This window comes from Triticum aestivum, chromosome 1B (assembly GCF_018294505.1).
Source record: "Triticum aestivum cultivar Chinese Spring chromosome 1B, IWGSC CS RefSeq v2.1, whole genome shotgun sequence".
Lineage (NCBI taxonomy): Eukaryota > Viridiplantae > Streptophyta > Magnoliopsida > Poales > Poaceae > Triticum > Triticum aestivum.
In genome coordinates, this window is record NC_057795.1 from 10,486,927 (window position 1) to 10,509,235 (window position 22,309).

A 22,309-nucleotide genomic window follows, 5' to 3' on the forward strand; every position below is an offset into this window, starting at 1 on the left:
GCAGGGCTTCGCCAAGCTTCAGCGAGAGGGAGAGGTGGTGCGTGGGGAGAGGGAGGCGCCAGGGACTTGGGTGCGGTTGCCCTCCCTTACCCCTCTTTATATAGGGCCCCTAGGGGGGCGCCGGCCCTAGGAGATCCAATCTCCAAAGGGGGCGGCGGCCAAGGGGGTGGCTTGCCCCCCAAGCCATGTGGGGCGCCCCCCACCCCTAGGGTTTCCAACCCTAGGCACAGGGGGGGGCAAGGGGGGTGCACCAGCCCACCAGGGGCTAGTTCCCCTCCCACTTCAGCCCATGGGGCCCTCCGGGATAGGTGGCCCCACCCGGTGGACCCCCGGGACCCTTCCGGTGGTCCCGGTACAATACAAGTGACCCTCGAAACTTTCCCGATAGCCGAAACTGGACTTCCTATATATAATTCTTCACCTCCAGACCATATCGGAACTCCTCGTGATGTCCGGGATCTCATCCGGGACTCCGAACAACTTTTGGGTTACCACATACTTATATCTCTACAACCCTAGCGTCACCGAACCTTAAGCGTGTAGACCCTACGGGTTCGGGAGACATGCAGACATGACCAAGACGCCTCTCCGGCCAATAACCAATAGCGGGATCTGGATACCCATGTTGGCTCCCACATGTTCCTCGATGATCTCATCGGATGGACCACAATGTCGAGGATTCAATCAATCCCGTATTCAATTCCCTTTGTCAATCGGTACGTTACTTGCCCGAGATTCGATCGTCGGTATCCCAATACCTCGTTTAATCTCGTTACCGGCAAGTCACTTTACTCGTACCATAATGCATGATCCCGTGACCAGACACTTGGTCACATTGAGCTCATTATGATGATGCATTACCGAGTGGGCCCAGAGATACCTCTCCGTCATATGGAGTGACAAATCCCAGTCTTGATTCGTGCCAACCCAACAGACACTTTCGGAGATACCCGTAGTGCACCTTTATAGTCACCCAGTTACGTTGTGATGTTTGGCACACCCAAAGCACTCCTACGGTATCCGGGAGTTGCACAATCTCATGGTCTAAGGAAATGATACTTGACATTTGGAAAAGCTCTAGCAAAACGAACTACACGATCTTGTGCTATGCTTAGGATTGGGTCTTGTCCATCACATCATTCTCCTAATGATGTGATCCCGTTATCAATGACATCCAATGTCCATACCATGACTATCTGTTGATCAACGAGCTAGTCAACTAGAGGCTCACTAGGGATGTGTTGTGGTGTATGTATTCACACATGTATTACGATTTCCGAATAACATAATTATAGCATGAACAATAGACAATTATCATGAACAAAGAAATATAATAATAACCATTTTATTATTGCCTCTAGGGCATATTTCCAACAAGAAGTGCTTAGCTTTGGGTTCAATCTTGCGGTGTCTTTTCCCTGTGACAGCAAGGGCAGCAAGGCATGTATTGTATTGTTGCCATCGAGGATAAAAAGATGGGGTTTATATCATATTGCTTGAGTTTATCCCTCTAAATCATGTCATCTTACTTAATGTGTTACTCTGTTCTTATGAACTTAATACTCTAGATGCATTCTAGATAGTCGTCGATGTGTGGAGTAATAGTAGTAGATGCAGAATCGTTTCGGTCTACTTGACACGGACGTGATGCCTATATTCATGATCATTGCCTAGATATTCTCGTAACTATGTGCTTTTCTATCAATTGCTCGGCAGTAATTTGTTCATCCACTGTAATTTATGCTATATTGAGAGAATCCACTAGTGAAACCTATGGCCCTGGGGTCTATTTTCCATCATATAAGTTTCTGATCTACAAGTCTAGTTTCCTATTTATTTTATTTTGCAATCTTTACTTTCCAATCTATACAACAAAAATACCAAAAATATTTATCTTATTATCTTTATCAGATCTCACTTTTGCGAGTGACTGTGAAGGGATTGACAACCCCTTTATCACGTTGGTTGCAAGGTTCTTGATTGTTTGTGCAGGTACTAGGTGACTTACGTGTTATCTCCTACTAGATTGATACATTGGTTCTCAAAAACTGAGAAAAATACTTACGTTACTTTGCTGCATCACCCTTTCCTCTTCAAGGGAAAACCAAGCCATGCTCAAGAGGTAGCAGGCATGTACCAACCTCTTTGACATTTTGGTTCACTATTCGAGACACTGTCTCTGAAAATAAAATGTCTTGTGAAGTGTCGCCGTAATATCAAGGCGGTGATGAAATTATGTTTTAGTTGTGTTGCATAAAATATTCTGGAGGGAAGAGTAAGCGTCAGGAGGAAGCCCCGGCTACTCAAGACATATCTTCTCTTCATGAGTAATAAGTTTGTCCTTGGGACAGTACAGTTGTCTTCTGGATTCATTTGATCAAGTGCTTATCTAAGCGTAGCTATGATCCTGGGAGCATGTATAATTATTCTAAGTATACTTCATTTATTTCAATCATATTCATGTTGTTATTGCCTTCACATGTCTCGCCGGTGTTGCCTGTAGGTTGGTACAACCCCTAGACTAATAATCCTAATCATCGCATGATTCATCATTCCAGCTGTTGCCCGATTCTTCATCGAAACACTCCATTTCTTTTACTTGTATTGGCCAGCAGATGTTTTTTCTTAAATCATAACTTTCTTGCAAATTTTTTTTGGAACATATTACATTTTAGGGTCACTACCCAAAAGGAGAAGGTCTTAGATCCTCTAGCATGCGCCTCCGTTAATGTGCATATGTTATGCACATCACAAAAAACTTATAACAAAAGGTACTCGCGACATCATGAAAAGGTGAGGCGGGTATATACTACACATAACGACGATGCCTAGTGAGACTACAAGCACAGAAGCGAGTCGAAGGCGCGCCACTGCCATCGCCCCTTCTTCATCGCAGCCGGACAAAACTTCTTGTAGTAAACACTCGGGAAGTCGTTATGCTATGGACCCACAGGATCAATGCACCAGAACAGTAACCGCGATAGATGCAGAGTAGTGTAGATCAGAAGGATACAACCTCAAGACACACGAACAGAGATGAACGATGACTAAATCCGAACAAATCCACCAAAGACAGATCCGCCGGAGACACACCTCCACGCGCCTAGCGACAATCCTAAACGTACCATCGAAACAAGGGCTAGGCAGGGAGAACCTTATTCCATCTTCAGAGGGCCGCCACCTTCTCACCTTCCTGAGCAGAACACAAACCCTAACAAAACTTGAAAAAAGATCTAACAGCAGAGCACTCCCACCAGCAAGGACTGGATCCACTCCACCCCCCATGGCCCTAAGGCCACCAAAGATGAGGCAGACTGGCGGCGGCGGCGGGAGACGGTGGAACCCTAGATTTTTTGTGGTGGGCGTCTTTACTATGCATGGAGCCGTTGGCTCAAATGTGGTTTTAGAGTATGTGGAACAACCAACCTCGTAGTTTCTTCGGAGCGGTCCACTGATAGTTGGGATCACGTGTTGTGCCCAACCCCTAGGTCAAAGTAATTCCGTCGCGTAGGATCCGGCACAACATGCCCGATGATGGGCTCATCAATCATACTTGGGGAAGTGCAGCCCTGCAAACACATCAAGCGCAACAGGGTTGGGGCCCAGGAGAGAGTCATCTCCTCACTTATAACTTTTATTTAATGTTGAAAACTTCCAAATACATTGATTAGAAATGTGTATTAGAAGAACACCCCAAAGAAGTAAAGCAGGTCAAGAAAGGATAGTGCAAATAGAAGAAGAAAGAAAATGAGCTGCTTGGTTTATTGAAGGGCAACCGAGCCAAAATCCAAACAATGTCAAGCCACACATAGCTAGACGAGGTCTAAAACACACATGATATACAAGACATCCGAAAGGACAACAACATGCGACGCACACAGTTGGACGCTCGAGCGTGCGCTGCTACTAGAGTATGCTCAAAATCCAACACATCAATTCGATCTGCCATGACCATATTCGAATAACCTCGGTGAAATTGGAGAAGGGGGACATACATGAAAGGAGGCGGACATATACGGCTTCAATAGTATGAGAAATGACCAATATGGCCCATCTGACACTCCTCACATGTGAAGTATGCTCCTGCTGCCCTCCAGCACCGACACCAGACAATCCCTTATCGACCACCTCCACGAGCCACGAGTCCCACTAACCAGATCCACCTGCAAGACGATACCCCCAAGAGGGAACATGGTACCAACAAACCTTATAGAGCCGCCCTCACCCGATCCGGGAGACCAGATCTATGGTTTACCCTGAAGCATGTTAGGAAGGAATGTGACAGAGTTACATCGACGTCTCCAACAAGGACGACATCCATAGATCCAGCCATCGACAAATCCAGCCATAAATCAAGTATGACTTTCGTCGGCATCCTCACCCACCCAAGCCTATGAACTAGCCAGACCATCTGGCTTACCACCTCCGGGCCGCACGTTCTTGGCATCTCAACCATCACGCGAAACTAGTTCTAGGGTCGACACCAGGCCCGCAACAACCTATATCAACCCTTGTTGCCCATGAATCCGCGCCTCAGCCCACGTCCAGAGATTCCAAATCCTAACGAGCTTCCTCCGGGCCACTAGCCGCCGGACAAGCACCTCTCTAGCCGCCCACCCTAGGGCCTCAGAATGTGGAAGGAACCTGCCAGATCCAGATTGTGTGCGAGAGCGTAGAATGCATAATGTTGTATCCTCACTTGTCACATGCATCTTGCCCGAGGCCATATCTGTCTACGTAGGTATAGCATGGCCATCCTGCACGTTGGCCAGGGACAACCGTGACCAGCCCATCTATAGATTGCTTGTTGTGGCTGGAAACACTCATCCAATAGGTTCAACAAGCTCAAGACATAGTATTTATTCAGAATTAAATTCTCAAGCTACTCTCACCAAAAATTCAACGTCTGGATCAAGCTCTTTATCAACATGTGCACTTGTCAAGGAGTTGTTATGTCCTTTTATCCATCATCATTCATAAATCACAAACACCATTAATACAAACGATCTATTTTCTGAATCAAGCTAAGGTATGCGGTTGGATAGGATGTGCCATCACCATCTGCATGAAAAACCAATAGCCATTATATCATAGATGGCACATAAATGCTCATTGTGATTACACACGTACACACACACACACACACACACACTTAACTGCTCAAAATATTATGGTTGTTGCGCACATGATGCAAGTTACATTTTCAAATGACATGTCTTCCTTCTTAACATTAGATAGCATGTAGTAGCCTTTTCATTTTTTTCAGCATTGAAGATACCCAGATAGAAAATGAGGAACTTCTAATAGACGTTAAGCAATCATAACTAATGAGCGACTTGCACTTATAGTTAAATAATAAATTTCTGCAAGTAGTTGTTATTAGAAACTGGAGTATAGCTAGAGGCACACCTAAAGAACAAAATTAATGTGTAACTATCACATATAGTTATTTTCTTTTAACAAGTAGCTGTTGGTGGAGAGTGAAGTATAGATTATAACTGAAGACACAATTCATGTCAATCAGTTCATACATAGGATAATTAGAGGCACACCTAAAGATGCTGATGCGACCAAATTTAATGTGCAACTAGCCCATATAATTATATAATTTCTACAATTAGTTGTTAGTCGAAAGCAAAGCATAAATTATAATAGAGGACCCAATGCACGTCAGTCAATCAGTTCACACATAGAATAACTAGAGTCACACCTAACACGCGGAAATGACCAAATTTAAAGTTTAACTAGCACATATAATAAGCAATTTCTACAGTTAGTTGTTGGTCGAAAGCGAAGTACGAATTATAACCGAAGACCCACTGCACGTCAATCAGTTCACACGTGAAATATTTAGGCACAGCTAAAGACGAGAAGGCGATCAAAATTGATGTGCAACTAGCAATTATAATTAACTAGTTTCTACAAGTAAGTTGTTAGTCAAAACTTAAGTACCAATTATAATCGAACACACATTTATAATTAAGAAATTAGTTTCTAGAAGTAGTTGTTAGTCGAAAGCGAAGCATAGAATATAATCGAAAAGACCTAAAACACGTCAACCAGTTCACACATAGGATAATTCGAGACACGCCTAAAGACGCAGAAGCAATCAAAATTAATGTGCAACTATCACTTATAATTATTTGCGTCAACAATTAGTAGTTAGTAGAATGTGAAGTATAGATTACAATCGAAGGCCCAATGCATGTCAATCAGTTTGCACATAGGACTATTAGAGGCTCACCTAAGGACATAGAAGAGATCAAAGTTATTTTGCAACTAGCAGTTATAATTAATTAATTTGAACAAGTAATTGTTAGTCAAAAGCAAAGTAAAGATTATAATGGAATACCTAATGTGCATCAATCAGTTCACACGGAGGATAATTAGCGGCACACCTAATGACAAGGAAGCGATGGAAATTAATGTGCAACTAGCAATTATGCTAGTCAAAGGTGGTATATGGATTATAATCAAAGACACAATGCACATTAATCAGTTCCGACATATATTAATTAGAGGCACAGGTAAAGACGGGGAAGTGACCACAATTACTATGCAACTAGCACTTACAATTAACTGATTTCTACAAGTAGTTGTTAGCCGAAAGAGAGGTATATATTACCGAACACCCTACTTATAATTAATCAGTTGATTCCTACGAGTAGTTGTTACTCGACAGTGAAGTATAGAGTATAATCAAATTCTAACACACATATAAAGACATGGAAGCGATCATAAGTAATTTGCAACTTGCATTCTAAAGAATTAATTTCTGGCTGTTAGGTATCAAGCGCAAAGTAGTGGTGATTAAAATCGAAGAGCAAAGGTGCACATCAACCAGTTCACAAGAGACAAGACCAAGTGCACCGTGCACACCAGTCGAGCAGTTCACACATGGGAGATGCTAGTAAAGCTAAAATAAAGAAGGTGGGTTCGACAGGAAAGAATTGGTCACAACTGTGCACATGCACATATATATGGAGCAAGTCTCACATCGGCCAATTGTTCTCCCTCGCGAGCGCTTGCACTCCGTCTCTTACAGGTTAGCATTTCTTCTTGCTGCTCCTCCCCATGAATATTGTTGCAATATCCATCGACCCCTTCTGAACATTTGTGAATAGTTGGTCTATGTAGCTAGAGTTCTACATAGATTGTCTTTCTAATTTGTACTTTTATTTATTCTAATATTGCTTCCGGTCCCAGTTTTGCTCAGCTCTGCACGTCGGAGTTTATCCAGCTATATATGTATATATATTCTGTGTGTGTTTACTTCTTTTATGCACACATGGCCACTTTGGATTTTTTGTCAATCTTAAAGTTACGGAATTCACGTATTTTTGTGTGTACTGAGTCTACTAACCTTAAGGGAATATTAATATGTACTCCCTTCGTCCGGAAATACTTGTCGGAGAAATGGATGTATCTAGACTCCCTCTATCCGGAAATACTTGTCAGATAAATGGATGTATCTAGTTTTTTTTTTAGAAAAGGAGGAGGACCCCCGGCCTCTGCATCTGGATGATGCATGCAATGTATCTAGTATCAATACTATAAATATCTATTTCTCTGACAAGTATTTCCGGATGGAGGGAGTGATAATCTTCTTCTTTTTTCGGAACTGAAATATACATAGATTGAATATGAAGTGCTCATTCTCACTAGATATATATATCTGAAAAGTTCAAACCCATGACTACTTTTGTGATGCATACGTCGGAGAATGAATATGCAGGCATCGTCTATTAACACTTGCTTTGCATAAGATACTATGATGGATTGTCCTCTCCTTATTTACTTATTCGAGAACAATTATTTTTTACTTATCCGGTTTCGGCATAAGAAAGAAGCACAACTCACTCAGCGCGAAAGATTTTTTTCGAGAATACGCATGAGGACTGTGTATGTATTAAGATAGAGAAACATTCAATTTACAAGTTTTCCTTGATGCGCCAACAAGCTGGCAACATCGAGCACTCCACCACTCACTCAACTTGCTAGGGGTTTGCTCACTTTAGGTTACCATTACCCACCAACTACCATTCACAGCAATGATTACACACTTTGTCAGCACAAAAGATTATCCTAATATATCATTTCTTATCCTTCAAATCATCATATGGGGAGGAGCACCAAGAAGTAACGCTAACCTATAAGAGGCGGAATTGAATAGACCGAGCAAGTTAAAATTGGTGTAACATGTGCAAAAGCCCCGCGGAGAGCCACAAAAGTCCATAGGCCGATATTTGACACCAACAAGTAAAATCTCCTTGCGCTTCCAGCCCCCATATTAGCAACGTAGAGTGTGCTAAACTATTGGCATGGGTAGAAACTGCTTCGGTTAAGAAAGTACAACCTTCAAGATAGGAATTAGCGAATCCATGGGTATACCAAGATGTTTCGGAAGTTGTCCTTCTGCTTTTTTATCATTCTTAGTATGTATATATCATGGTTTTAAATAACATGCTATAGTGTTTAGAAGAGGTGTTGTGCTAAGGGATTTGGTCAAAACACATGAACAAACATTCTAAATAACGCACTAAAATACCGCTATAGCATGCTATAGCGTTTAGAAGAGGTCCGCCACTATTTAAAACTATGGTTTATATAGTACTCCCTCTGTCCCAAAATAAGTGTATATCTAATTTTGGGACGAAGGGAGTATTGCTCTAGATGGCAAGGAGTGTATATCTAATTAAACTATGACATTAGTTCTTTAAAATTATGAAAACATTATTGGAATCACATGAAATACTATAAGATGTTCCAACAAAGTGGTTTTAATAATACAACTTTATGTGATTATGGAAAAAATTGTAGAACTCATACATGTCCTCTTTCTAAAATTAAAATATATTAAGGTGTTTTTTGTTGTTGGGGCAAGACTTTGAGCAGCAATTACCCTATATTTTTCCTGAGATACAAAATTATAACTACAAGCAGTTGATTTTGAAAATAAATCTAATGGCATGAATTTGGTAACAGAAAATATACGCTAAAAGACCAATTGTTGGTCAAAGACAGGCATGCCTGTATGAAACAAAATACAACATACATTTTGGTATTGGTTGGAGTATGTCACTAATGAGTTGAACTGCTTGTTTCTTGTTCTGTTTTTGTCCGATTACTTAAAATCATATTCAAAAATATCTTTAGGTCATCGTAATTCTTAAAAACTTTTACTAAACCGATGGTTGGTTAGTTTTTTAAAAAGGCGGTTGAAACCCCTGGCATGTGCATCATTACGATGATATATCTAACTATATGGTTACATATACCAAACTTTAGTTAGAAACAACAACTTAAAGCAACCTGAGTATTTATTTTGTACGCAGGGTTTGAGCACATCACTGGACATCGATCAGTAGATGTACTAGTTTGTAATTTGCAGAACATCTGCAGGGTTGCTGCTTAGGTCTCCAGGAGGTACGCCTTTAATATCTTGTTAAATACTCGCAAGTTCATTAGTGAGTTGAACTGTTTTTTCTTTTTGCCATGCTTACTTAAAATACAACATATATTTTTGTATTGGTTGGAGTATGTCCCTGCTAGTGAGTTGAACTGTTTTTTTTTTCATAGGTCATCATAATTTTTGAATTTTTTTAACTATATGGTTAGATATACCAAAATTTAGTTAAAAAGAACTTAAAGCAGCCTGCGTATAATTATATTTTTATGCAGGGATTGAGCACATCACTGGACATTGATCAGTAGATGTTCTAGTTTGTAGTTTGCAGAACATCTACAGGCTGGGTTGCGGGTTATTTCCAGTAGGTACGCCTTTAATATCTTGTTAAATACATGCAACTTCAGTCACTATTTTCCAGTATAATTAGTCACCTTTTGTCAATGTGAATTGTTGAGATGTCTGGCCTTCCTTTGTTTACTCGCCATGGTTTCTTCCCATGGAAGACCTGCATATTAATTTTCCTTGAAGGAACGATGATTGGGATGGTCTTTCTTAAATGCTGTCCTAGAAATGTTGCTAGATAAGTTTCACCAAAAAAGCACACACTTAGTTACTAAACAAAACAAATAATGCTGCAACACATATAAGACTGTACTTCAGGATAGATTTGTACAATCTTTAAATAAAAGAAAGGGTATGTTTAGTTCTCCTTCAATATAAGCAGACGATCTAGGTCCCTGCGCTCTTTTGTTCTGGCTTTCCTCATCATAATACATAGACAATTGTGATTAGGTGCTGAGTTAAGTGGCCTGTGGAACAGACCTGCGGCAAGCCGGCAACGGCGAGGCTGTCTCGGCGTGCGCCTCAGTTTAGTGCTCCCTCTGTTCCTATACAAGACGTTTTCACAGTTCGAGTTAAACAGCAAAAGTGACTATATTATGAAACGGAGGTTAGTAGAAACGAATTGCACACATATTAGTGAGGTATCCTTTTCTTTAAAGGAAGTCTTGAACGAGGACCGGCCCCACAAAATCCATGACCCAGTGCCAAACTATAAAATCGGCCTACCTTTAAAACAATAAAATTATAATAATATATAGAACATAATGTCTTACACGGCAAGACAACTTATCAAAAATCGTACCGAGAATGCATATGAGTTAACCTTGAGTGTTGAGTGTGCGTGTGTGCAGGATTGTCGGATAACTCATTCTCTATCAGTCTAAACACTCGTCATCCTACGGGTACTCTGGGAAATGGGAATTCCACTGGCACACCCGACCAATTGCAAGCTCAGAATGCTTCACAGGATTAGAGACAAGCAAACTAGAAAGATTAATCGAAGGTCAAACTCATGGGTAGAGGAACTTAGGCCCTCCATTATGGAGGCGAAAAGTGATGCCAAACCCAGTTTTGGTTCATTTGGCACCGGTGTCCTCCATTGCCGAGCTGGTGCCATAAAAAAATTCAGGGAACCAGAGAAAGTAGCTGCTTGGATGCTCATTCCGCTATGGGTTGAGGGTTCCTGGATTGCATGGGGTGTTGGATCTATAGGGATGGACTGAATCAATTCACTCTGCTATTTATGCATGCATCCTTACCATTTGCATCTTGCCACCTCAAAAGAAGCATGTGTTCTAGGTTTCCCACACCAGCATGCATGATGAATTTTCCTAATCACCGGCATGGACTACAGTACAGTACTGACTAGGTGCTTACATCTAAATATTGTAGTCCTAAAATGCATCAAATACTCCCTCTGTGTGATCTAAAACGTCTTATAAAAGTTTACAGAGGGAGTACAATTAGGAAATATACTCATGTCAATTGCTAGCACAAATGATTCTCCTAATGTCACAGGTAGAACACCAAAAGGATGGTCATGTTTCTGCTCCAGAATCTGTAGCCTCAGCCATTTCGTCGTTTTGCATGTCGCTTGATGGCCAATCCGTACCTGAAGCCATGATATTCCACATCAGAATGTTGTTTTCTGGATGCTGCAAGCATGCACATCATTCATTGGAAATAATTTGCTTGTTAGGAATCTAAACAGTGTTGAAAGCGTATTTATCCATAACATTTTTTAAACGACAAAGAATGCCTATCTCTCAACTGAAGAAACACAATCATGCTGAAAAGTCAGTAAAAACATTACCCACCCAGGTCAAACAAAAAGTTTTTATATTACTGGTGATATGTTCCCGTATTATTTCAAATCCAGAAAATGATGTGAGCTAGCAATACATGGTTCTTTTTTTTTTTTGCGAAGTAGCATTGCAATACATGGTTCTAGTTGTTCCCAACGAGTTTTTGGCAGGAAGCTGATCCACCATAAGCCTCAGCTGAACATAAATGGTCAGTAAATCAGTTTATTACACTGAAGAACTAATTTTGAGCCGTCAAACTTTTCTAATTCCAGTTGTTGTGAACTGAGAACAACTACATAGATTTCTAGTAATCAGTGCTCCGGTGTGAATTTAGTCAATCACTCAATCAATAGACATGACTTGGTAAAAATCTAAATGCTCACTTATTTGGATCATATGACCAGCTGGACTAATAGTGCATTTTGGTCTGAATTTGCGTTAGGCTGTACATGTGGTTTTCAACTACTATATGTAACAACTCAAAAGAAAAACTACTGTATGTAAGAAATATTCTATGGCACTATAAGAAAGATTATGTACATAATTCACCTAGACAGATCAGGAAAGGAAGCAGCAGCCCACATTCTAAACACTGCTAGATTTCATGATTAGCAAGATGCTGTAATGACTAATGTGTGACTGAACAAGAACTTGGTCCAAGTAGCAAGCATCCTTCTAATTCTGCAAAGATTGAAATACTGACACATATGTGCTCCAAACTAACTTTACCATCTGCTGAGATTGCATTGCGGACATGAATTTTTCATAACTACAACTAACATTACATGTACCCGTATTTGGATAATTCTTTCACTTCTTTCATTTAATTTGTTTACATACAGTTGCAACAATTGGCTTTGAGTTCATAATTTTAGCAACATTGCGGCAGACTTCCGACCGTTAACGGCTACTTTCTGGATAGCAATTCACAACACTATGAAACTAGAGGGTGAGCTAAAAGGGCTGCCAGCAGTGTCGTGGTATCCCACTTGAGTGTTAGGAATCGGCGAACCAAACCAACTCCCGCGTTACGGACATCCAGTCCAAAATAAATGGTCCAGATGCGTACAATGAAATAAAAAAATCAAACACAAGAAAATGGTTCAGATGCGTACGACGAAGGAGGCGCTGCCTCATATCCTATCTTCGTTGCGTAGCATCTCAGGCTCCAATGACGCGGTCGGCTCCAGCGACGGCGAGGACACATCGGTCTCGGCAACAATGAAACTGACCGGATATATGAGCGAAGGAATCGGGAAGTGCGCGAACCATGTCGTAAGAGACTCAAACCTGTATGCCTGCTGCAGGCATTCACATCATTCAGCCCAGTCGAGAATAATAGGCATGCATCCTATGGCCTGCAACAAACTGCTAGGAAACTCGGGGGCCCTGAAAATTTGGGGCCCTGTACCGTCGTCCGGGCCGCGCGCCCATGGGCCCAGGCTTAGAGAAAATTGATTAGCTAATGGCTAGAAAGTGTACTAAGCCTGCTTGAATTGAATATGTACTATTACCATGCATCTACTTTATGTTTTCTTGCCAAGTTAATGTGTGTTCATATGTACTAGTATCATGCATCTATGCCATATTCTGATCGTATTTATCTATTGTACTATTACCACGCATGCATCAGCTAGTCTTATTGTACTCGATGTCTAACTCATGTATGACGAATATATAACTTGTTGGGTGTTTGTGTTTCTTCAGAAGCGAATGGCGGAGGCCATACTCCTTGCTGTGTCGAAGATTGGGACAATCGTTTTGAATGAAGTAGTCACGGATGTGGTACAGAAGCTATCGAGGAAGCTTGATGCTCTAAAGGAATTGCCAGCAAAGGTCCAAAGAATCGAGATAGAACTGAATACAATGAATGATATAATCCAAGATTTGGGTTCAACAAATCTCAACAACAATGTGATCAAGGGTTGGATTGGAAACGTAAGGAAGCTGGCCTACCGTGTTGAGGATGTGATTGATAAGTACTCGTATGAGGCTCTTAAGCTCAAGGACGAAGGCTTCCTACATCGTTACATCATCACCGGTTCACGCCATGTTAAGGTTTTCAGTAAAATTGCCGAGGAAGTTGAAGAGATAGAAAAGGATATCGTGCAAATCAAAGGACTGCCTAAATATTGGAGAGACACAAACGAACCCAACAAAAATGACCATGCAAAGATTGATAAGCAACGGTCTGGAAGCTGCTTTCCAGAACTTTTTAGTGACGAGGATCTTGTGGGAATTGATGAAAATAGGAGCAAGTTGATTGAATGGCTGGCCACCAAGGATAAAGAAAGCACAGTGATAACAGTTTCTGGTATGGGAGGCTTGGGGAAAACAACCCTTGTCAAGAATGTGTATGATCGGGAGAAAGTCAACTTCCCTGATGCACATGCTTGGATTGTGGTGTCAAAGGAATATGATGTAATTGATTTGCTGGGGACATTGCTCACCAAGATACAACACAGACAAGAGTCAATGACACCACCTCCTCTTAGCGTGGGTGCCAAATCTGATGTGTATGACTTAACAGAAGCAATAAACAAGATACTACAAGACAAGAAGTGTTTGATTGTGCTTGATGATGTGTGGAGTAAAGATGCATATAATCAAATGTGCAATGCTTTCCAGGGTATCCATGGAAGCCGTGTTATGATCACGACACGGATGGAAGATGTTGCAGCTCTTGCTCAACCAAAGCGTCGCCTTGTACTCCAGCCATTGGGTAGCACTGAGTCATTCAAGCTATTTTGCTCAAGGGCTTTCCACAGCAACCTGAACCGCGAGTGCCCTTTGGAGCTCAAGACAGTGGCTACAAAAGTTGTTGAGAGGTGTCGTGGCCTACCATTAGCCATTGTATCTTCTGGCAGCCTATTGTCCACAAAGCAACCAACAGAGCATGCCTGGAATCACATGTTCAATCATCTCCGTAGCGAGTTGCGGGGTGATAACCATGTCCAACCTATACTTGATCTGAGCTACCATGACTTGCCAGGTGATCTAAGAAACTGCTTCTTGTACTGCAGCTTGTTCCCTGAAGACTATGCAATTTCACGGGAGAGCCTTGTGCGGTTGTGGGTTGCCGAAGGGTTTGCTGTGAAGAAAGAAAACAGCACACCGGAGGAAGTGGCTGAAGGAAATCTTATGGAGCTCATTGGGAGGAACATGTTGGAAGTCGTGGAAAGGGATGAGCTCTTAAGGGTTAGTACATGTAAGATGCATGACCTTGTCCGTGACCTGGCTCTTGCTGTGGCTAAAGAGGAGAGGTTTGGCTCTGCGAATGGCCCCAAAGAAATGATTCGCATGGATAAAGAAGTTCGTCGGTTCTCGACATGTGGTTGGATAGACAGTAAAGCAATAGTGGGAGTGAAATTTCCACGACTCCGTACCATCATGTCACTTGCGACAGCTTCGCCCTGTACTAACATGCTTTCCTCAGTTTTGTATGGATCCAGCTACCTTACTGTTCTCGAGCTTCAAGACTCTGCAATAACCCAAGTGCCGGCATCCATCGGGGATTTGTTCAATCTTCGCTACATCGGCTTAAGGCGTACCAATATCCAGTCGCTGCCACACACCATTGATAAGCTCTCAAACCTTGAGACACTGGACATCAAGCAAACAAAAGTGGAAAAGCTACCACCAGGAATTGTAAATATTGAGAAGCTACGGCACCTTTTAGCTGACAGGTTTGCTGATGAGAAGCAGACGGAGTTCCGATACTTTGTTGGAGTCGAAGCGCCTCACATGATTTCCAACTTTCAAGAGCTGCAAACTCTTGAGACCGTCCATGCCAGCAAAGACTTGTCACTACAGCTGCAGAAAATGATGAAGCTGCAGACAGTTTGGGTTGATAACATCAGTGCATCTAACTGTGATGACCTACTGAAAACCCTCTCAGATATGCCCCTACTTTCCAGCTTACTTCTCTCTGCGTGTGATGAGAATGAGACACTTAGTTTCCAAGCACTCAAGCCAGTTTCCACATATCTCCACAGGCTAATAATCAGAGGCGGCTGGGCTGATGGTACACTCAACTGCCCAATATTTCAGGGCCATGGGAAGAGTCTCAAGTACTTGGCTCTAAGTTGGTGCGATCTTGGGATGGAAGACCCGCTGCGGTTGTTGGCATCTCATCTTCCAGATCTCACTTATCTCAGTCTTAACAGGGTGAGTAGTGCGGGTATATTGGTTCTTTCTGCAGGGTGCTTTCCTAAGCTGAAGACACTCGTCTTGAAGCGCATGCCTAATGTCAAGCAACTGGAGATTGAAAAGGGCGCCATTCCGGACATTGATGGGATCTACATTGTGTCACTCTCCAAGCTGAACATGGTCCCTCATGGCATTGAATCCCTTGGAACCCTCAAGAAGCTCTGGATGTTGGATCTGCACAAGGACTTCAAGGCTCAGTGGAATCTAAACCAGATGCACAACAAGATGAAGGCTGTTCCTGAGCTCCGTGTCTAGCAAAGAACGGCAACCTACCTCCTTCAGTAATCAAGAATCATAAGAATTTCTTATGCACTCTAAGTGTGCATGCTTTTAATTATTTGTGATGAGTCCTACGGTACTGTAATAGTATCAACAGCTCTTAATTTATTTCCGACTGTATATTGTCATGCATTGTTGGTTGTGTCTGTAATAATTCCTGAAACACAGGCATTCCTTGCCATCTGGAACTAAACTGAGTGAGTTTGTTTCATTATATAAGTTTATCACTGCTTGGTTTTGCTTGGCGTCATATGCATACTGACTCCATCAACTGATATACCATGCACACGCCCATCTCTCTGTTTCCTAGATATTGCATTGCATTACTACTTATTTAGTTATGCATTAGTACTTGTTTAGTACCCTCTTGGCCTCATGAGCGCATACGTTCTAGTTCAAATGTTACAGAAGTGGCCCATGGAAATACGTGCGCAACATCTTTATCGTGTATGATTTATAGAAGAAATTAGTGTGTAGCAGTAATTTCCTGTGCACAGCGCTGGGACATTGAGTCTACTGCATGTAGAAGTAGCTTATATCAAGGCGCATTTTCCAGTTCTATAACATATAAGATTTTTGACATTAGAATTTCGACCGATGTATTGATTGCCCTAAAGTCACTAATAACTACCTAAAAACTGAAATTTTGGGGAGTTACACCCAATTAACACTTTCCGTAAGTTCTGAATTCCCTATAAAAATGAGGAAAAGTCCCAAAACATCCCAACTTTTCAAAACTAGAGAAATGTAGCCATTCTCTATCCAACTCCCCATCGGACCACTTTTTAGCGGGGCAAGGTTGTACTGCCTGCCAACGCCAACACCATGGTGCCGTCACCCATTCTCTCCGTGCCCATTGCCACCCTCTCCTCGCGTCGCCTGCTTCCGATCCTACTATATGTTGTGGTTTGTGTGCAAAATGTTGATGGAAGCCATTTGAGCCCCTTATAGTAACGCCATTTCTTCCCAGGCAAAACTCGGATAGATCCTTGCAAAACAACCCAACAGCAATATGACTACAACCTAGACATATCATTGTGATAGTGCCCGCTTTTCGGTGGTGATATTAATTAGTCTACATACTTCCTTTCTCCATATGTTGAGTTTTGATAAAGAGGTTGAAAATGGATGTTGGACAGTCGATTGGACTGTTCGAGCAATATTAGTCTATCAACGATTTCTTCAGAGCGTATCTGCTGTGATTCCTATATGGTGTGCCTGATAGTCTAAAACTCACTGGATTTCTTCAGATTTCATTCGCGGTCTTGCAATTATTGATGGCATTTTATCGAACTGTGAGAGGAACCGAAAATATATAAGCAGTGATGTGGCGCAGGAGCATCTTTCTTTTAGAAAAGGAGGAAACCCCCGGCCTCTGCATCTAGACGATGCATGCGGCCACTTTATTAATTATTCACGCAAGACCTTACAAAAATCATACAACAGTAAGACTAAAGCCACCGTCTAGGCAACATCTGTCGCTACTCCTATCCAGTTGATGTAGGGATGATGATAGTCTGGGCCTTATACTAAACAAACCTCGCAGCAAAACCTAACATCTAAGACCTCATGTCCCAACCAGGACGCCTCCCGGGTATGGGGCACCCACCAGTCTGGCGCACTCTCAACTAGGACGCCTACTGCAGTCACCTGCCATCAATCCATCTTCAGTGTTGTACTGTTGCATCTACCTTACCCAGTCTAGCTGCCATCGACGCCAGACAACGCCACCATCCCGCACTCGTCCATCATCACACGCCTACCAGCGAGACCCTGCTGCTCCATGCCGCTGAGACCCGTCGTTGTCGACGTGTCAGATGCCACGCCGCTCCTCCGACGCGAACACCACCTGTTGCCACTGGTCCCATCCCCTCCGCCTACAGTTCCTCAAACCAAGCACCCAAACGCCCCAGGCGGCGCCTCCAAGAAGGGTACGACACACGCAGTGCCGCTACCACCCAATCGAAGGAGATTTAGGGTTTACCAAACAGACCTTGCAGCCAAACCTAACATCTAAGACCTGTGGTCCCAACCAGGGCGCCTGCCGGGTATGGGGCACCCACCAGTCCGGCGCACTCGTCAACCAGGACGCCTGCCGGGTATGAGGCCGCCGTAGCCACCTGCCACCAATCCATCTTAAGTGTTGTACTGCTGCATCTATCTTGCCCAGTCTAGCTGTCGACGACGCCAGCACGACGCCAGACAACGCCACCATCCTGTGCTCGTCCATCATCACAAGCCCACCGGCGAGACCCCGCTGCTCCATGCCGCTGAGACCCGTCGTTGTCGAGGTGTCAGGCCGCTCCTCTGACGCAAAACACCACCTGTTGCCACTGGTCCCGTCCCCTCCGCCCGCAGTTCCTCAAACCGAGCACCCAAACACCCCAGGCGGCGCCTCCAAGAAGGGTACAACACACGCAGTGTCGCCGCCGCCCAATCTGAGGAGATTTAGGGTTTACCAAACAGACCTCGCAGCCACACCTAACATCTAAGACCTAATGTCCCAACCATGATACCTGCCGGGTATGAGGCACGCACCAGTCCGGCGCACTCCTCAACCAGGACGCCTGTCGGGTATGAGGCTGCCGCAGTCACCTACCACCAATTCATCTTCAGTGTTGTACTACTGCATCTACCTTGCCCGGTCTAGCTGCCGTCGACGCCACCGCGATGCCGCACAACGCCACCATCCTGCGCTCGTCCATCATCACACGCCCACCGGTGAGACCCGCTCCTCCATGCCGCTGAGACCCATCGTTGTCGACATGTCAGATGCCACGCCGCTCCTCCGAAGCGAAACATCACCTGTTGCCATTGGTCATGTCCCCTCCGCCTGCAGTTCCTCAAACCGAGCACCCAAACGCCCCAGGCGGGGCCTCCAAGAAGGGTACAACACATGCAGTGCCGCCGCCCCCAATCTAAGGAGATTTAGTGTTTACCAAATAGACCTCGCAGCCAAACCTAACATCTATGACCTGAGGTCCCACCAGTCCGGCGCACTCCTCAACCAGGACGCCTGCCAGGTATGAGGCCGCCGCAGACCACCTACCACCAACCCATCTTCAGTGATGTACTGCTGCATCTACCTTGCCCGGTCTAGTTGCCATCGACGCCACCACGAAGCCAGACAACGCCACCATCATGCGCTCGTCCATCATCCCACGCCCACCGACGAGACCCCGCTGCTCCATGCCTCTTAGACCCGTCGTTGTTGACGTGTCAGATGCCACGCCGCTCCTCCGACGCGAAACACCACTTGTTGCCACTGGTCCCGTCCCCTCCGTCTGCAGTTCCTCAAACCGAGCACCCAAGCGCCCCAGGCGGCGTCTCCAAGAAGGGTACGACACACGCAGGAGCACCTATTGGTTTTGGATTTATTTGAGAGGAATCGAAGCGCGGCCGCTGCTACTTGCTGCCTATTCAGTCACCGATGTAGAGGGCGACGGCCGGTTGCGATCGCTGGTGGTGCTGCGTTGGGGTGACTTACACGTGCTTGCTGCCGGTTGGAGGACGTGGGGCGCGACGGCCGCCGTCGTCGATCACGGTGGTGGGAGGAGAACCGGCGAGCAGCAGGCTGTGGGGGCGGCTGGGACGGATGGGCCTTGTGCCTGGCCCATCATGGCTACTTTTGTCCTGTGTGAAACCTACTTCTAACAACACCTGCTAGCTCACTTCAAAAATAAAAATAAAACTAACCCCTGAAAAAAACTAGGTCTACTTGCTATAGCCCATCACGTTTCCTGGCCCATGACCAAAGCTTAAAATCCGTGATCCAACTGCTTTTCTCTACCCTAAAAAAAACTTTGCTTTAAAAAAACTCAACTTTGCTCCCTTCTCTTTAAAGTGTTTATTATTTTACGCTTCCGGTGTTAAATTGCCAAGGAAACACACACACCTTTGCCCCCCTCCCCTTGCCATTTTCGGTGTGGTCGTCCAACTAGATAATCCCCAGGTCGAACCGCTGTCTCCCGCCACTTGTGGTCGACATCACCGCCCGCCTACTTTCGTCCTTGCCTATACCTAACCCGCTGCCAACTCAATCTCAGACCGTCTTTCGCCTCCGTCATCCACCCTCCACCGCCTCGCCTCCGGTCAGTCACTGTGGAGCACTCGACCTCCACCTTGTCGTCATCGCCTTCAGTCAGTCACCAAGGAGCACTTGACCTCCACCTCGTCGCTCGAGAGTGTTTTCTGGGCTCATAGCGATGCACATGTGTGTGTTCGATCAAAAATTCAATGTCAGTGAGCATGGAGAACCGTTGATCCCACTTATACCGATTGAAGGCAAACAATCGACAACATGACTTATGGTCAAGGTCAGTGCGGTCCATTCAAATAGGTACATTTATTTAATTATTTGGATTTTTAAAATAAATTATAATAAAATCTACAAAACTGAGTAAAAATATTTTCTCTTATAAAAAATCTATAGATGTATAAAATAAAAAAAAGATAAACGTCCATGTACTTTTTTGAATGCAATTAAAAACAATGTTCATGTACATTGAAAAATGTTAGTGTGCTTTTTAAAAAGTGGTCACAACTTTTTAAAAAATTATCTACTATTATAAAAGTGTTCGTGTATTTAAAAAAAGTTAATGGAAATAAAAGATGTTGGTGCATTTAAAAAGGATGTTATTGTTATTTAAAGAAGTGCACATGCAATTCCAAAACGTGTTCAACTATTTACAAAAATATTTCTGGATTTTCACAAAAATATTTACATTTCTCTTAAGACAAAAAAATGTATAGAGAAAAGTCAATGGAGAAGGAAAAAAGAATTGAAAAGTAAAGAAACAAAAGAGGAAACGGTAAATGAAAAAAAGAAACACTGAAAATGAATAAAAAATCAGACAATAATGAAAACCAGATTTTTTGAAAAATGGTAGGAAACCAGAAATGTAAATATAAAAGGAAAAACACCGACATGGACAACGCAAAAAATGTGCCATCAAGATTTGTCGGCCGAGTCTCTCTAAGGTCCTCATAGGTTAGGGCGTGTACACATTCATAGGGTGAGTATGTGCATATATTTGAGCATTTGTGTATGCAATGTGTTTCTAAAAAAATATCTTGCTTGAACAATCGGCCGCCAATGGTTATTTGTACCGCCAATGGGCTGGCGGGCAATTTTGTTGACAATAATTATGTGTATGCGTATGTGTATACTAACCGCGAGTGTTGTGTATCGGGGATCCTATACGGCGTGTACCGCGCCCGCGAGCGCAGTGGCGCGTACCCCCGCCTTGTCCGCTGCTGTTTCTATGGCCCGGCCCATTTCGGGGTTTAACCCCAACCAGTTTTGGGAAGGTTCTAGAACCTTCCCTGAACCGGGTTTTTATGTTTTCCTTTCGTTTTTTCTTTTTATTTTTTCGTTTTTCCTTTTCCCTTTTCTGTTTTCTTTTCATTTTTTCTTTTATATTATGTTTTCATTTTTATTCTTGTTTTTCAATTTCCGAAAATCTATTAATTCACGATTTGTTTCTAAGATTGTATTTTTTTGAATGCTGAACTTTTTTCCAAAATCGCGGTTTAATTTTTACTAAATTGTTACTCTTAAATCATGAACATTTATTTTTTAAACTGTGATAATTTTTTAAAAACTCACGAACATTTTTTTTGATATGATGAACAATTTTTTTAGAAATTTGTAAACATTCTCTTTAGTCATGAACATGTTTTACAAATCATGAATAATTTTTTGAAATAATGAACATTTGAAAATTAAAGACTACTTTTTCAAAATGATGAACACTGTTTTCAAATTCATGAACATTTTTAGAATTAGCGAACATTTTTTTGAATCGTGGACATTTTTTCCAAATTCATGAACATTTTGGAATCATGAATATTTTTTCCCAATTCGTGAACATTTTTCGAATTAGTGAACATTTGTTTCAAATTATGAACTTTTATAATTATGTGAACATTTTTTTATAAATTCGTGAACAGTTTTTGAAATTCTAGAGCATTTTTCTATAATCATGATTTACTTATTTTGTGAACATTTTTCAATTTCAGAAACATTTTTTTGAAATCATGAACATTGTTTTAAATTCATGAACATTTTTTAAATTTGTGAACATTTTTTGCCAAATTCATGAACAATTTTTGAATTATTGAGCATTTTTTTGGATATCATGATTTTTTTTAAATCATGGTTGTTTTATTCAAAATTAGCAATTTTTCTGAAATTAAGTACCTTTTGATATCCCGAAATATTGAGAAAAAGAACAAAAGAAACGAAAAAAAAGAAGAAAAAGGA

General features: G+C 42.6%; 1 protein-coding gene across 1 annotated transcript; it reads left to right on the forward strand.

The window, feature by feature from the left end:
• Positions 1–13,269: 13,269 nt before the first annotated feature.
• On the forward strand, positions 13,270–16,020 carry LOC123103469 (disease resistance protein RPM1). The gene has a single exon (XM_044525071.1). It carries the CDS (start codon positions 13,270–13,272, stop codon positions 16,018–16,020), a length of 2,751 nt encoding a protein of 916 aa, XP_044381006.1.
• The last annotated feature ends 6,289 nt before the right edge of the window (positions 16,021–22,309 follow it).